Source organism: Diospyros lotus, chromosome 13 (genome assembly GCF_014633365.1).
Source record: "Diospyros lotus cultivar Yz01 chromosome 13, ASM1463336v1, whole genome shotgun sequence".
Lineage (NCBI taxonomy): Eukaryota > Viridiplantae > Streptophyta > Magnoliopsida > Ericales > Ebenaceae > Diospyros > Diospyros lotus.
This window is the reverse complement of record NC_068350.1, coordinates 6322703-6339565: the sequence shown is the minus strand read 5'-3', so window position 1 is coordinate 6339565 and position 16863 is coordinate 6322703. Positions and strand designations below refer to the sequence as shown.

The 16863-nt window shown below is 35.0% G+C and overlaps 1 protein-coding gene across 1 annotated transcript; it reads left to right on the top strand.

Annotated features, from left to right (window-relative positions):
- The first annotated feature begins 3615 nt into the window (after positions 1 to 3615).
- LOC127788677 (serine/threonine-protein kinase PCRK1-like) lies at positions 3616 to 16299 on the top strand. The gene is made up of 5 exons (XM_052317235.1): positions 3616 to 4159; positions 4659 to 5078; positions 6003 to 6263; positions 6442 to 6564; positions 15168 to 16299. Exons 1-5 carry the CDS (start codon positions 4148 to 4150, stop codon positions 15681 to 15683), a joined length of 1332 nt encoding a protein of 443 aa, XP_052173195.1. The 5' UTR covers positions 3616 to 4147; the 3' UTR covers positions 15684 to 16299.
- Positions 16300 to 16863: the final 564 nt, after the last annotated feature.

Genomic DNA, 16863 nt, shown 5'->3' with positions numbered 1-16863 from the left:
TTAATACATGAGTTTTCTAATACATTATTATGTAAATATTAAATATTTAATTAATTCGTCAATCAATCAAAAATAAATACTATTTATGAGGAATATGAATAGACACTTAAAGTATTAATTAAATCACAAAAAATTATTTATTAAATAAAATCTTATCTTTATATAATGTAATAATATATAATATCTTTATATATATATATAAGTAGGATAGTCTAAAACCAAAAAAATCCCCCCAAAACTTGTATTAATAATTTACATTTAGTAATTTGTATTAATAATTTAAAATTTTCAATTATTTTGAAATAATAAGTACTAATTACTAGTAAAATCAATAATGAATTTTAAATACATGAGTTTTTCAATACTAATTATGGGTTTTTCAATACATTATTATGTGAATATTAAATATTTAATTAATCAGTCAATCAATTACAAATAAATACTATTTATGAGAAATATAAATAGATACTTAAAGTATTAATTAAGTACCAGAAAATTATCTATTAAATAAAATCTTATTTTTATATAATATGATAATATATAATATCTTTATATATATAAAAGTGTGATAGTCTGGAAAAAAAAATTCTCCTCAAAACTTGCATTTAATATTTATTGCATTAATAATTTAAAATTTTCAATTACTTTAAATAATAATTACTAATTACTGTAAAATTAATAATGAATTTTAGATATATGAGTTTTTCAATGCTAATTATGAGTTTTCTTATACATTATTATGTGACTATTAAATATTTAATTAATCATTCAATTAATTAAAAATAAATATTATTTATGAGGAATATGAATAGACACTTAAAGTATTAATTAAGTTATAAAAAATTATTTAATAAATATAATCTTATATTTATATAATATAATAATATATTTATATATATAAGTACGATAATCTAAAAAACAAATTCCCCCAAAACTTGCATTAATAATTTGTATTTAGTACTTATTGCATTAATAATTTACACTAATAGTTTAAAATTTTCAATTACTTTGAAATAATAAGTACTAATTACTGTAAAATTAATAATAAATTTTAAATACATGAGTTTTTCAATGCTAATTATAGGTTTTCCAATACATTATTATGTGAATATTAAATATTTAATTAATCTATAAATTAATAAGAAATAAATACTATTTATGAGATATATGAATAGACACTTAAGTCACCGAAATTTGTCAATTAAATAAAATCTTATCTTTATATAATATAATAATATATAATATATTATATTAAAATATAATAGTTTGTAATTTTTTTGTTCTCCAAAAATCTGTCAACCTATTTTTTGTCTCTAAAATTTGTATTAAAGTTGCATGGGTCTTCTAAAAAATATTAATAGACAACTTCAACTATTAATTAAGTCATAAAAAATTATCCATTTATTTAAAATCTTATATTTATATCTTTATTATATATATAATTTTAAAATAGGATAGTCAGGTAAAATATTTTGCCAAGTGTAAATCAATGGTGAATTTTTCCCTAAAAAACTTGCATTAAATCAAAGGTAGTGATTAATTAATTATTATTTTTATTTTAATAATTATATTATAGTCTTGATATCTTAACAAACTCATAAAAAATTATTTAAGATTGTCAAATGCTTTGATTTTTGAATGCTAATTAATTTTAAGGTATCACATTTTTAAGAATACTGAAGAAATCAAAAATTTTATTCTTATTTTTTTATAAGTTAAAATTCATTAAAAATATTATATTTTTAAAGTTTTGTTATTGTTGAAAAACTTGTTCTTTCTCACATTTAAGAGTTTTAATTTATATTTATAATATAATAAATAAAAAATAACGAACGTCTTTGAAAGGATATATTATAAGTTTTATAATATTTATTTATAAATAAATATAATATAATAATAAATAAATAATTTATAAGTATTTTGCTAAATGACTTATTTAATGTGTTAATTATTCTTTAGCACGTTAAATGACAGTATATTGAATTAAGAGTGTTATCCATTAACATGCTAAATAGTGAATAATTAATTAAAGTTGAATTTTGATAAAAGACTGAATATTAAAAAAAAAAATATAACTATCAATTATGTTATAATTATTTAAAATAACAAGTTTAATTTTTTATTTTTAAATTAAACTCTCCCGTGTATCGCATAGATTTACCACTAATTTTATTATAGAATCTAAAGTCCGGATATTAACAAAATAATTTACCCAAATTACAATTATTGATTCAACCCAAAAAAGCAATTAGAAATGCCTGAGCTAAGGGATAAATAATAAGATTTTTTGTGAATTAGATAAAAGAAAAGTGAGGTAATCAGGGTGACAAATTTTTTAAAGACTGACTATGAGAATTTACCATCGTTAGAAATATATAATTTAAATTAATTATAATAATTAATAAAAAAGTGAATCCATCTTCTTTAGAGACATAATTTGAATGACAAAAAATCAATCATGATATGTTTATGTTATTTTAGTGGGTCGCTAGTTTAAGAGGCTGTTTGGCTTAGTGATTTAACCGCATACAAGTTATTTGTGCAGCTAATCCATTATGGTGCATTTGATGGTTAACTGTTTGGCTTAGCGTTTCAACTTATACGCTATCCCATTGAAAAGCTGCTATAGCAAGGTTTAGCAAAAGCTAGTACCCCAGCTTTGCTAGAAACGCTGCATTGTTGACCAACAAAAATACTAAAATAACCTTCATTATCGTTATCCAAAGCTCTCTTCTCCATCATCTTCTTCGATGCTGTGCTTTGCCATCACCGCCGTCGTCGCCCCTTCTCCATACCGCCATCGCCATTGCCGTCGTGCAGCTGGGGCGTCGCAAGCAACTCGTGTTGGTGGGTCGCAACATCACCTTATCTGGTTCTAACCTCGATCGCACCATCGCCTCATTTGGTTCCAGCCATCGCCATCGCCTCATTAGGCCTAGCCTCCAGCTTCGATCGTCGCCTCCTCCATCGCTGGTGGCGTCCCCAACTTGTAAGTGCATATACAATATATACACTTATAGGTATATATATATTATATATATTAATGATACTATTTTTTAAGAAAAAAGTAAAAGATATATACATATTATATTGATATATTTTTTAATAAGTATGTATAATTTATCTATTTTTTATTAAAAATAATATTTTTATAAATTTTATTTGTATTATTTAATATCATATTTATTTTAGTATTTTTATCAAGTTTTGACAACTTATAGCTTTTACAAATCAAACACATAACTATTAATTTATAATTTAAAAACATATTTATTTAAAGACGCTATCAACTTAAACACTATATAATTTTTATATTAACCACTAACTAACTTAAAAGATACAATTAAAAGTGGTAAGCTAAACAGCCTCTAAATTCTCTTTCCTTCGACGAAATTAAGGAATTGAGTGATGGACTCGCAGCGAAGGTCATCACAAAAAAGCTAATCCATCACGCTAACGTTTATTATTTAAAGAAAGCGAGTCCATCACGCTAATGTTTATTATTTATTTTAGTAATAATTCTCAAGAAATATGAAAGAAAATAAAATTACGGAACGGTTAAGACTACCACGAAGGCGGTGAAGGCTGATAGATTTGAGTGGCTGATGGATGACTGAAGTGGAACGATTCTAGCGAGAAGGCCGCCTCCAGTAAACGTGATCCGACGATGGTAGATGACCCCCCCCCCCCCCCCCAACCCGGAATCATCGGAATGGAGGAAAATTCCAAGAAAAGCTATGTATTTATTGGTTTCGTATTCCATTCCGCTTGACTGGATTGGTATCGATCCATTTATTGCTCCAACCCGGAGGAGACTTTTCCGGTTCGCCCCCTGATTTCAATCTCTTGCCTGCCTGCCCCTGCCCCACCAGCCAAGACTTTATTAATCCGGTCCCACTCATGGGGGCGTCCAAGAGTAGCAGCTCCGCCGTCTCGTCTCGGCCTATACAAAGGTCTTTGGGATTACATCGTTTCCGTCTGGTTGGTGAACTGGCCTGGTCTCATGGTTTGCCGTGTGGAGACTGCTCTATGGTCATGTACTTCTCGTCCTTGCCTCGTGTTGACTGGTTTCTTCTTGTAAGGCCTCCCAGAAAATTGGGGTTTCTCAGTTTTCAGCCTTGAAACGCCAATATCTGCTTCCAGATCGATGAGTCTGAAGGTGGGTTTTGTTTAAATTTCGAGTTCCCTTGCTCTGTCATTAGATGGATTACACACATTCTGATGTAGTTGCTTTTAATGGTTGGATTTGGTTCTGCTTTAGCCTTTTGCCTGGGGACTTTTAGAGTGGTTAGGATATGGTTTTGAGCATTCGAGGCTCCGAGATTCTTCTTGTTTTAGATGGAAATTGGGAGCTTAGCATTTTCTTTGTCAATTGTTATTGCCTGTTTAAATTGGGTTTTGAGTGTTGAATTGATTTTATATATATTTTTTTAAGGGGCACTATTCAAGTTAATGGTATTTTTGGATTATTTCCTGTTTCTGTTATTCTCTGTGTTATTTGTTCTTATTGGTCATTCTATGTTTTAGTGAGAAAGCATAAATTTCTCTGCAGACAGCTTGTTCTTAACTAATCTTAAGTGAGATAATATCGTATGTGTCTTGCTCTTTGAATGACCTGATGATTTTGAGGCTTTCATTTTATACATCTTAATTTGCAGTACAACTGCTGTAATTTGCAAGAGAGTATGAAGTGTTTCCCGTTTTACATTGGAGAAAAGAAGGATGAAACCAAGACTACAAAGTCAACATCAGCAACATCAGTACCGTCCTCGTATTCCAATCTTACCGAGCGTGACACGAGGATATCCGGGTCTGACCTAAATTCCCAGAACATTTCTGCCGCCACCAGCACGGAGTCCCTGGGGAGGAGCCCATTCCCGAGTTTATCCCCGAGGCCTAGTGATCTCAAAATCTTCACGTTGTTGGAGCTAAAGACAGCCACAAAGAATTTTAACCGTGCTCTCAAAATTGGAGAGGGTGGCTTTGGATGTGTATATAAGTGTGTCATCAAGAATCCTAAAGACGCACAAAAGAAACTTGATGTTGCTGTGAAACAATTAGGAAGAAAGGGAATGCAGGTAAGGTTTCTTGTGTCTCTGTTTTGTTGGTTTAATGATTTAATTATTTTGCAACTGAAGATTCTTATGTCACATTGAGATGTAGAACAAGAATGATCAGTTTTTTATGAGTATAGGGGATAAATTGTGGGCTTTCATTATATGCGCAGAATTGGTTCTTTAAACTCCCCAATCGTAAGATTCAGGGGATTTGATCCAAGTCTCCAGCTTGACTTTAGTGTATCCAGACAATATTACCCCTGGAAACATAGGGTGAGCATACTAATTAGATTACGTTTCCATTTATTTATTTTTTTCTTTGGGGTGTGTGTGTGCTAGGGGGGAGGGGGGAGGGAACCCTAGCCCTAGCCCTAGGGTGGGGAAGGGAGATTCAGGGTTTGATGGGAGACTCTTTGCTATGATAGGAGCTATAAGACCCTGACAGAAAATATGACAATAGACAAATGATTGGTGAACTAAAATTTGTGTTACGATTTAGGCTTGATATTGTGTTGTTGTTCCAACATTATCTATGAGTTGCTTAGCGGTGTTGGGATTGGTGTTTACTGTCAATTAAAGAGATTTCAATAGTGTCTTTACATTAATTAAAAAGTGTCAGAATCCAGCAAATCTTTGCTGCAGATCTTTAGCAATCGGCAATCATATTATGCTTCCAAGGGGTAAATGTACGCCTGGCTTCTTCATATGATAGTTGTGTATCCCTGGTTTTGAGAACTTATTCTCTCTTCAATGTTTAGGTTTACTTTTGTTGTTTGCTAGTTTTGCCTCCTTGCTATTTTGTGAGGATCTACAAACACTTTGTGGTTTTAGCCTTATGCATTTCTTATTTACAGAAAAAAAAAAAAATCTAGCAGCTTGGGGGGAGATACGAGGTTACTAGTCTTTATGTTAACTTTCCTTTCTCAACTAATGTCTGGCTAGCAGGGGCACAAGGAATGGGTGACTGAAGTCAATTTTCTTGGGGTGGTTGAGCATCCAAACCTTGTCAAATTATTGGGCTACTGTGCTGAAGATGATGAAAGAGGGATCCAGCGGCTTTTGGTTTATGAATACATGCCTAACGGAAGTGTGGAGGACCATTTATCAACTAGGTCAGAAACACCCCTTTCTTGGGCCATGAGGCTAAAAGTAGCTCAGGACACAGCTCGTGGACTAGCATATCTTCATGAAGGAATGGACATTCAGGTTCCCTCCCCCCCCCCCCCAATATTTTGAACTGATAATTCTTTTACAATTTTTTTTTTATGCAAGCTGTGATCTGCAGACGGCAAAGAAAAATTTTACAGCATTATAGAATTTTACAGAAAGAAAAATTCTCTCTATATGTCAAGTAGTAATATATGCAGCATTATATCTGTTGCAGATCATCTTTAGAGATTTCAAATCTTCTAACATTCTACTAGATGAGCAGTGGAATGCAAAGCTGTCAGACTTTGGATTGGCTAGATTGGGTCCTTCAGACGGATTATCCCATGTGTCAACAGCGGTATGCCTATACACACACTGAATAACTAATCTACCCAATGGATCTTTGTCCCGACTACTTGAGATCTGTAATATAAAATTTATAAACCATTTAAGTATTTGTTATAGAATTATAAGAAAATGGGACCTATAGATCATGTCTCCATGTCTTTTACGGAGAAGGCTACAACAAGAGGCACAAGACTTAATCTCACTAGGTGGGGTTAGCTACATAAATTCTACATCTCTGGTATCTAGACTTCATAATGTTTGATCAGATCAATTTTTGATTGCTGTGGGGTACTTAACCCAACCCTCCTTTTATCCAAACTTGGAAATTTACTGTAAATAGGAGGACCACCTTCAACACACTAGGCAGAGTTTTTTATAGTGTAAGAAGGTCGAGTTCAATAAAAGTCCAGCTCAAGAAATGACCTGATATTAAAGTTGCTACTTTTTCTATCTTATATATGTATATATATATATCTTCTATTTATTCATCATAGAAGGCTGCAACTAGGACCACGTTATATATGTATATATTTATACTTATAGTAGTTTTCTCAAAATGCTTTTGTTGATAAAACTGTTGACGGCTTGCAGAAATACTGTCGCCTCACAGTCCTTATCCTCTCACCCAATTCAGTGCTATGCACTTTGAGTATAATGAAAACATGAAAGCTTTTCTCTACTTCTCTTGCCCGCTTTGATTCTATTATATAGAGAAACTCGATGGTATCAAGAAGTTCGTTAAGAAGTTAGCTACAGTTAGGATGAATTAACAGAATATGGCCATTGGAGCTGCAGTCTCTAACAGCAAAGCTTAAAGACCAAACTTAACCTAACGGTCGACATGCTTTATTCTACTGTCAACAGACTCAATCAATTTTGAGTCACACTCTTAACAGTTTTCATAAGAATTGTCATGATCATAGTTACATAATGTGTGGCACCCCCCCATGAATTGTTTTCCTGGTAGCTTGAGTCTGTTCACGGTATGAACGCATACTGGAACAGGGAGGGACATGACTTTAATCGTCAAAATTATCGATCCCAAAATTATTTCAAGGGTTGATAAACTAGATTATTCGTCTTCAATCAGGGTTTTGTCAAAAGTATGAAGTTGGACTTTATAGAAGAGGGGATATTGATCTGGAATGATAACTTAAGAGGACTGTGTTACCAGATTGGAGGAGATGAGATGGGGTTCTCTAGATAGTGAATATGTTGAAATGCCAAATGAAGAGGAAGCTACATTAGATTGCTTAAGAGCTTTGCTGCTGCCACATACAAGCCATCATCTAAGCTTGTGAAAGGAAGCAATTCCAAAGACAGTGGAAAAAAGTAAATTATAAACAATTTGGTTATAGATTTGGTATTTAGGTGCTCTTTTATCTTTTAACTTTTTGAGGCGATTGCTTTAAATTTGTTATGTTAGCATTCAGTCCCCCCCCCCCCCCCCGGGTTTAAGTTCTACCATTATTGTTTTATGCAATTGAAGATTTGCAGACTTACTTTTAGTTCAACCTTATTTTCATTGCAATATCTTATGAATATAACAGAATTTTTCCCTCAAATTTTAGTAAGAGTACTGATACATTATTCAAAGCGAACCATGAACCAAATTGGCGAACCAACTAATCCTACCCCCATGAATGTGTATCTAGCTAAGTAATATACCTCGTACCTGAATACGTACCATGAATCTAAACATACCATGTTCTGTGTAACTATGTTCATGATCCAACTATGGGAGTAATTTCAACCGGCACTTTTGGACTGTGGAGAATTGAGAAGGAATCGGGAGGATAGCAGGATAAATATAAATCAAAGAATGCAGCCAAGATAAGGTCCTGAAATTCAAGGAGGAGATAATTCAGTTTGGATATTAGGCAGAGTATCTCATTTGGATTTGATTGTATTCCTAAAATTTAGAGATAGCTATTTTGTACTTATTAGATAGCATAGATATGTTGTAATTGTAGATAGAGTAGACTTGTATATAGCATAGATATCCTATAATTGTATATATAGGTCACACTCAAATGAATAAAAATAATTCATTCTTCTTCCTAAATAATTTCTGCATGGTATCAGAGTAGAATTCTTTCGTTGTCAAACCCTAGGCATTAACCGCCGCACAACCCAGTTTTTTTTTTTTTCCAATCCCTTCTTCCAACAACCTTCAGATTTGCTAATTTACATCATGGCTGGCAAGAGCAATCAGTCTTTCAAGATCATCCCCTTACCAACCAATAACACGGGAGCCATTGACAACAATATGTTTGCCATTACTGGACATAAGTTGAAATGGGTAGAATTACCTTCAGTGGTCCCAATTCGTGATGATGTTCATATGCAGAAAGGGGAAGGATGATTACTTAGCTGGAGCCACAAGCAAACTAGGGGAAGAAGATCCAAAGCTCCGGATTTGGAAATCTGAGAATAACATGGTAATGTCTTGGCTCATTAGTTACATGACAACCGAAATAGGTGAAATTTTTTTGTTATATGACACTACACAAGATATTTGGGAAGCTGCTAGGGAAACCTACTCACACGTTGAAAATACCTCTTAAGTTGTTTGATATTGAAAGTATGCTTGATGATCTAAGGCAGGGTGAATCCCATGTTACACAGTACTTTTAACTTCCTGAATAAGTACTGGCTTCAATTGGATAAGTTTGATACTATCTAATGGAAGTGTTCAAAAGACTTGACAAAATATAAACAGATTGTGGAGAAGAAGAGATTATACAAGTTTCTCATAGGTTTGAACAAAAACCTAGATGGAGTTAGAGGAAGAATCCTTGGTACAAAGCCTCTACCAAGTATTCGGGAGGCTTTTGCTGAAGTTCGTAGGGAGGAAAGCAAGATGAAGATCATGCTAAAACTTGCAACTCCAAATCTGGAGCATTCAGCCTTAATCACTTGAGGCAACCCACAAACATTCAAACAGAAAAAAAAGGGTGTCCTTGGTGTGATCACTGTCACAAAACAGGACACACACTAGGGATACCTGTTGGGAAATACATGGCAAACCACCAGATTGGAAGCTGGCCCATGAAAGGAAGAGAAAAAGCAACCTAACCTCTATGGAGGAGACTAACATCGCCTCAACACCTAATCTGTTTAGCAAGGAGCAGATGGAATGGCTACAAAACATGTTTGGCAAGGCACAAATTCCCCAGTCCTCTACACTGGCATTTGGATTGTAGCCCACAAAGGTAATTCCTTACATGCTTTCACCGCTAAACGAGAATTGTCTACCATGTGGATTATTGACTCAGGGCCCTCTGACCACATGACTAGGCATATCAATCTCCTAACCAGCTTTCAACCATGTGACAAAGATTGGACGGTAAAGATTGCAGATGGCTCATTTTCAAGGATAGTGGGAATAGGTTCTATTTCTCTATCCAAGGATATTACTATAAAATCGGTTCTTTTGGTGCCAAATTTGGACTGCAATCTCTTATCAATCAGTAGACTTACTACTGATCTTGTTTGTGTTGCCAAGTTCTCAAAAAGTGTGTGTGAATTTCATAATCAAACTTTAGGGAAGACGATTGGCAGTGCTGAGGTATGTTCGGGACTCTACCTTCTTAAAATGATTAACTTCGGGAACAACCAAGTTCATTCCAACAATTGCTACTCCACTAAACACAATGTTTGTCTCTCTAATTTTCATTCGAACAATTATAGTGCAATCATGTTATGGCACTATAGGTTAGAACATCCAAATTTTGTTTACCTTAAGAAATTGTTCCCTCATTGTTTAAGAATCAAGATCCACATGTGTTTCAGTGTGAAATCTATCATCAATACTCTAAAAAAATATTACTGGTTTACAGTGATGCGTCCGCCTTCTCGAGTAAAAAATATTACTGGTTCTCATTGGTTTATCTCTTTTATTGATGATCATACTCGTCTTACTTGGGTATTTCTTATGAAAGAAAAGTTTGAAGCTGGTCACATTTTTCGAACTTTTCATTCAATGATGCAAAGACAATTTAATGCCAAAATTCAAATCTTGAGAACAGATAATGCCAAGGAATACTTTAACTCAATCCTTGGTACTTATCTTTCAAATCAAGGCATTATCCATCTGAGTTCTTATATTGATACACCCCAACAAAACGGGGTTGTAGAACGCAAGAACAAACACCTTTTAAAAGTGGCCAGATCACTATTGTTTTCTACCAATGTCCTTAAACATTTTTGGAGTGAGGCCATCCTTACAACCACTTATCTTATCAATAGAATGCCCTCACGAACCCTCTAACATCAAACTCCAAGTCAGATTTTCCTCACACTCGGGTTCTTTCCCACATTCCACTAAAAATCTTTGGTTGTTCTGCCTTTGTTTATGTTCGCCACCAATTTCGGAGCAAACTTGATCCTAAACCCATCAAATGCATCTTTCTTGGCTATTCTCCTCATCAAAAAGGTTACAAATGTTATTCTCCCAAGCACAAGAGGTTCTTTTCCTCAATGGATGTAATTTTTTTGGAACATCGACCCTATTATCCCAAACTTGATATTCAGGGGGAGAACACTCTAAATGATCCTCAAGAATATCAATTTTGGGATATCCTCTCAATTCCTAGCCCAAAGCAACCTGACTCTATTCCTAGCCAGGCAACAACAACAATCTAAGCAACCTGATTCAAACCCTTCTATCATTCATCACCCTTGCAAGGAACTTCAAGTTTACTCTCGGGGAAAGTCTAATAAAAAAGATAGTGAACAACAAGCATGCCCCAGGACTAACCAAGGTACTAACTCGGATTAGTTGGTAAGGGAAAGTACCACTATTGGTGAGAATTCTTATATTACAGCTATTGATAAGGACCTTAATTGGCCTATTGCATTGAGAAAGGGAGTAAGATCATGCACTCAACACCCTATTCAAAACTACATATCATACAAGGGTCTCTCACACAAATTCAGTGCATTTATCTCAAATGTAAACAAAGTGCAGGTTCCCACCACTATTCAGGAAGCCCTTCAACAACCTAAGTGGAAGGAAGTTGTCCTTGAGGAAATTAAAGCTTTGGAGAAGAATGAGACTTGGAATATAACAGATCTAATAATAGATCTACCACCTGGAAAACACCATGTGGGTTGCAAATGGGTGTTTATAGTAAAATATGGGGAGGATGGGAAGATTGATAGTTTTAAGACCTGCCTAGTGGCAAAAGGCTTCGCCTAATCCTATGCTATCGATTACCAAGAGACATTAGCCCCAGTGGCAAAGCTAAATACTATCAGAGTATTGTTATCCCTAGCTGCAAACTTGGATTGGCCTCTCCACCAATTAGATGTGAAGAATGCATTTCTAAATGGAGATCTAGAAGAGGAAGTCTACATGGAAATTTCTCATGGAATCCAACTAATCTTATGAGAAACAAGGTATGGAAGTTAAAAAGATCACTCTATGGATTGAAACAGTTTCTTAGGGCTTGGTTTGAAAGATTCACAAGTGCTGTCAAGAAGCATGGATACAATCAAGGCCAAACATATCACACTCTATTCATCAAGCACTCCTTGGGAGGTAAATTATCTATTCTTATTGTATATGTGGATGATATCATTGTTACAAGAAATGATATGCCTGAAATCAAGAACCTCAAAGAAGTGCTTGCAAGGGAGTTTGAGATCAAAGATCTAGGAAAACTAAGATATTTCTTAGGCATGGAAGTTGCAAGGTCTAAAGAGGGAATTTCATTCTCTCAAAGGAAGTATATCCTACATCTTCGAAATAAAACGGGTATGTTGGGTTGCAAACCAGTAAACACACCCTATGCAATCTACTGCAAAATTAGACATTGGCAAAGAAAGTGTCCTAATTGACAAAGGGAAATATCAACGTTTGTTGGGGAAACTTATATACCTATCACATACTAGATCGGATATAGGATTCCAATTCTCTATAAATATTGTGAGTCAGTTTATGAATAATCCTAAAGAAGAACACCTGAAAGCAGTTTACCGCATCCTAAGGTACCTAAAGTTGACTCCAAGCAAAGGGTTAATATTCAGAAAAACAAAAAATCGAAGGATAGAAGTTTATAGTGATGCTGATTGAGCTGGCGTAGTTCTTGATAGGAGCATAGTTCTGAAAGGTGTGAGGTGCAAAGGGTCGTGGAGCCTGAGGTGCGAGACGCGCCTTCGCGAAGCAAGGCGCACCTTTTAGAAAAAAAACTCAAAATTTTGTAAAATCATAAAAAACTATCAAATTATCAATAATAACACATGCATATCATTAATGATTCATTATCTTCAAATTCTAAACTAACATCATCAAAGTTGATTAATTTATCATGCAAATTCTAAACTAGAAATATCATCAAAGTTCAAACTTAAAGTCTCAAATTCAAACAAGTACCAATCATCATGCAAAGTTTTAAACAAACATATAAACACTACAAGTCCACAATCAAGAAAATGTTTTCATTTTAAAAAATGCTATTTTTCTAAGTCTGGAAGATTAGCGCATTATAAGGAGACATATAAGAAAATGTTTTCATTTTAAAAAACTATCTCCTAATATTTTAATAGCTAATATTCATTGTTGTTAAAATGATTTTTAATGTATTTTTCAAGAAATAGTAGGTATGTATTTTGAGAGTGGTAAAATCGCTAAATCTTGAGTTTGTACTAAAACCAAAATTCTATTTTCTTATTATTATGGATTTTAATTTTTTAGATATTTTTATTGAATCCAAATGAGGGGTACTTTCTTATTTACATTTATGTATTAAAGTAAATGGAAGGTAAAATATAAATAAAAGAAAATGTGGACATTTACTTAAACTAAAGAAATGTAAATATGTTGTAATGTATACGTGCTGGAATTGAGAAGAGGGAAGGAATTGGGCTGCCTAGGTTTTAATTAAAACCTAAGTTTCATGAGGCGTGCCTCTCGCCTCGGTGCCTCACCGTGCAAAGCGAGGGCCTCGTTGAAATCGCCTCGCCTCGGCCCAAGCGAGGCGTCGAACTGGCGCCATGCGCCTAGGTGCGCCTTTAACAACTATGGATAGGAGGTCAACCTCCAGATATTGCTCATTTGTATGGGGAACTCTAATCACTTGGTGTAGCAAAAAACAATCGGTGGTCTCTAAAAGAAGTGCGGAGGTTGAATTTAGAGCTATGACTTAAGGATTTTGTGAAGGAATATGGCTGAGAAGATTGCTACAAGAATTACAAATGATTATTGCTAAACCAGTACAAATGTTGTGTGATAACCAATTGACTATCAGTATTGCAAAAAATCTAGTTCATCATGACCGGGCAAAACATGTAGAAATCAACGGGCATTTCATCAAGGAGAAGTTAGAAGAATGAGTATTTCAGCTTTCCTACACCTACTAACAGTCAAGTTGTGAATATTCTCACTAAAGCTCTACTGAGGAGAACATTTGATGATTTAAGCTACAAGCTTGGCTTGAATAACATATTGAGTCTAGTTTGAGGGGGAGTGTGGAGAATTGAGAAGGAATGGGGGGGATAGCAGGATAAATATAAATCAAAGAATGCAGTTGAGATAAGGTCCCGAAATTCAAGGAGGAGATAATTCAGTTTGAATATTAGGCAGAGTATCTCATTTAGATTTGATTGTATTCCTAAAATTTAAATATAGCTATTTTGTACTTATTAGATAGCATAGATATGTTGTAACTGAAGATAGAGTAGACTTGTATATAGCATAGATATCCTATAATTGTATATATAGGTCACACTCGAATGAATAAAAATAATTCATTCTTCTCCCAAAATAATTTCTGCATGGACTATGGCCTATAGTGTTCCAAGTGCTGTAATAGCTTACCTAAAACATTATCATGTAAGGATTGATGTCACTGATCATAGGTTACTTGAGTTGGAATCGGTGACTTGATGAGAATGCCAAGGGCTAAAAAGCAGGGCAGTTTCTTATGACCCAAATTTTGGTAATCTAATGGAGACACGTGGAATTGTATGGAAGTTCCTAATAGTTATTATTTTTTAATTCTCACATTCAGTTAGTTGCTTGGATGTTATCCCAGGTATATATAATATGTTCGTTTGCACTTTGGTGAGTGCTTCTGATAAACTAATACTTCATTGAAAAATTGAGATGCTGCTACATCACTAAAACTTTGGTGTTTGGGCCGTTGCTGTTAACAAGTCTTGTATTAATCTTTTATTTCATGTTCATTTGCTATTGCTTTTGGTTTTGCATTAAGTGGAGTCATCTCCTCTTCCGAATTCCTGTTTAAACCAAGGACACTTCTGTTTCTATGAATCCAATCTTTCAATTTCTTAGAACTTTACTGGTTTCGGAAGCTTTGTTTTTGGTAATCCCGGTATTCTTCAAGATAGATTTGGCTTCCTAAATGCTTTACATTTATTGGAAAAGGTCATTTATATTTTATAGCATGTGCAACCATACAAGTGTATTCATGTACCCAAAGATAACAAGTGAGCGATGAGAAACTTATTTTTTTTCATGTTTTTTGCACTTTACTGCTCCATGCATGATGCATCGATTCCACGACTGTAGGCTTCCAGTTCCTTATTTATCTTATAAAGTTTTTTCATCGAGTTACCGATGGTAGTTCAATTTGCGCAATTTTTCAGGTTGTGGGAACCATGGGATATGCAGCTCCTGAATATGTCCGGACCGGGCATCTGAAGTCCAAAAGTGATGTTTGGAGTTATGGGGTCTTCCTGTATGAACTGATCACAGGTAGACGCCCAGTGGAGCGTAATCGTCCCAAGAATGAACAGAAGCTCTTGGATTGGGTAAAACTATACCTGGCAGATCCAAAGAAATTTCGGCTGATACTTGACCCAAGGCTCGGAAGGAACAGTCCCATCAGGTCGGCCCAGAAGCTAGCCATTATAGCCAACCGGTGCTTGGCCAGAAATCCAAAATCGCGCCCAACGATGAGCGAGGTGTTGGAAATGGTGAATCGGGCTGTTGAAGCGTCACTAGAAGAAACAAGCAGCTCTCAACCACCGGTAAGAGGCTTGATCCCCAGGGAAATCCCCAGGGAAACCGAAGCCAAAGGTAAGAGAAGGATTGCGGATACCAAAACGGAAGAAAATAGTTGGCTACATTGGATGTCATCAAAGCTTGTACGGACATGCTGACCGCATTCCCTCTGAGACAAACGCTAAGGTAACAACTCCCCCCCGGTCTGTAAATAGTTCAGAGTGCAGCCAAATACATTTGTAACTGCCCTCCTGCTACTGTTGCGATTTGGCGGCTGCTCTGGAAACTTCTGGAAGCATGAAAGCGGAAGTTGAGACAAAATGAAATTGAGGTTTCCAGCACTGTTTTGGGCTGAAAATGGTTGGCTTGTGACTAATTCTAGTGGTAGAGAAGACTTGATGATGCCATATAATGTAATTCAGATAAACTGGTGAGTTTTGATTGATATATAGAGAGCACGGTGGAGATACCTCCCGGGCCCCTAATACATACCCCCCGTTGTTGTTGATACATGCAGTGCTGAACTTTTGACATTAACTTGCTGTAGAAATTTAGAAACAGACATTTGAGGTAGAAGTGACGTACTGAGGCTAAATGAGTGTTGTGTGTTCAAACTGTAGTTTTATTTATAATGACATGCAAGTTTGGCTGCATGCTTACTAGTAGTATCTGTTTGGTTGGATTTGAGTGAAAAAATTACTCCTTGTACTCGCAGGTAAAATTGATGGCTTTGAGATCATATCAAGTGGTTTATATTGATGCCTTTCTTATGAACATCGATTGTGAGACTCCTAGTCCAACAGTGTTTCAAAACAATATAAAAAATATCTCAATTAAGAGATGGCCCCCACAACACGTGGCACCCACGAGACAAAAACCTTCACTGAGGTGCAATTGCACGTATTCCACTTGCTTAGTCTCCGCCTAAAACGCTTTATAGGACCTTTTTTTTTTTTTGATAAATTCAAAGACAAATTCTCTTCTTTTACTTGCGAAGATAAACCTACAACTGAAGCCGCCGTTGAAGTCAGAGACTACATCTCTTCTGAAAGTGACCCTGGGCGATGGCGCGAACCCAATGGCAAAGTCACGTGACGTGGATCAAATCAACCATGTTTTTATAAATAATTCCTTTTGTTTCTCTTCTAAAGATACACAATGAACTGACACAATAATATATAATAAATGGGAGAATAATGCCGTACTCAGGAAGAGTTGATGCGTGGGGGGAAGCCGCCAGAAAAATGATACTTAATTACCAATGGACCCCACCTAAAGAATGATTTATTATTTATCCACAACGAAATCCCACGTAAGCAAATACTTACGTGTCGATCA

Bases quoted from the DNA above. Each gene is read 5' to 3' on its own strand.
- LOC127788677 (XM_052317235.1), top strand. The intron at 5,079-6,002 runs GTAAGGTTTCTT...TCTGGCTAGCAG, and splicing joins TAGGAAGAAAGGGAATGCAG to GGGCACAAGGAATGGGTGAC. The intron at 6,565-15,167 runs GTATGCCTATAC...GCAATTTTTCAG, and splicing joins TATCCCATGTGTCAACAGCG to GTTGTGGGAACCATGGGATA.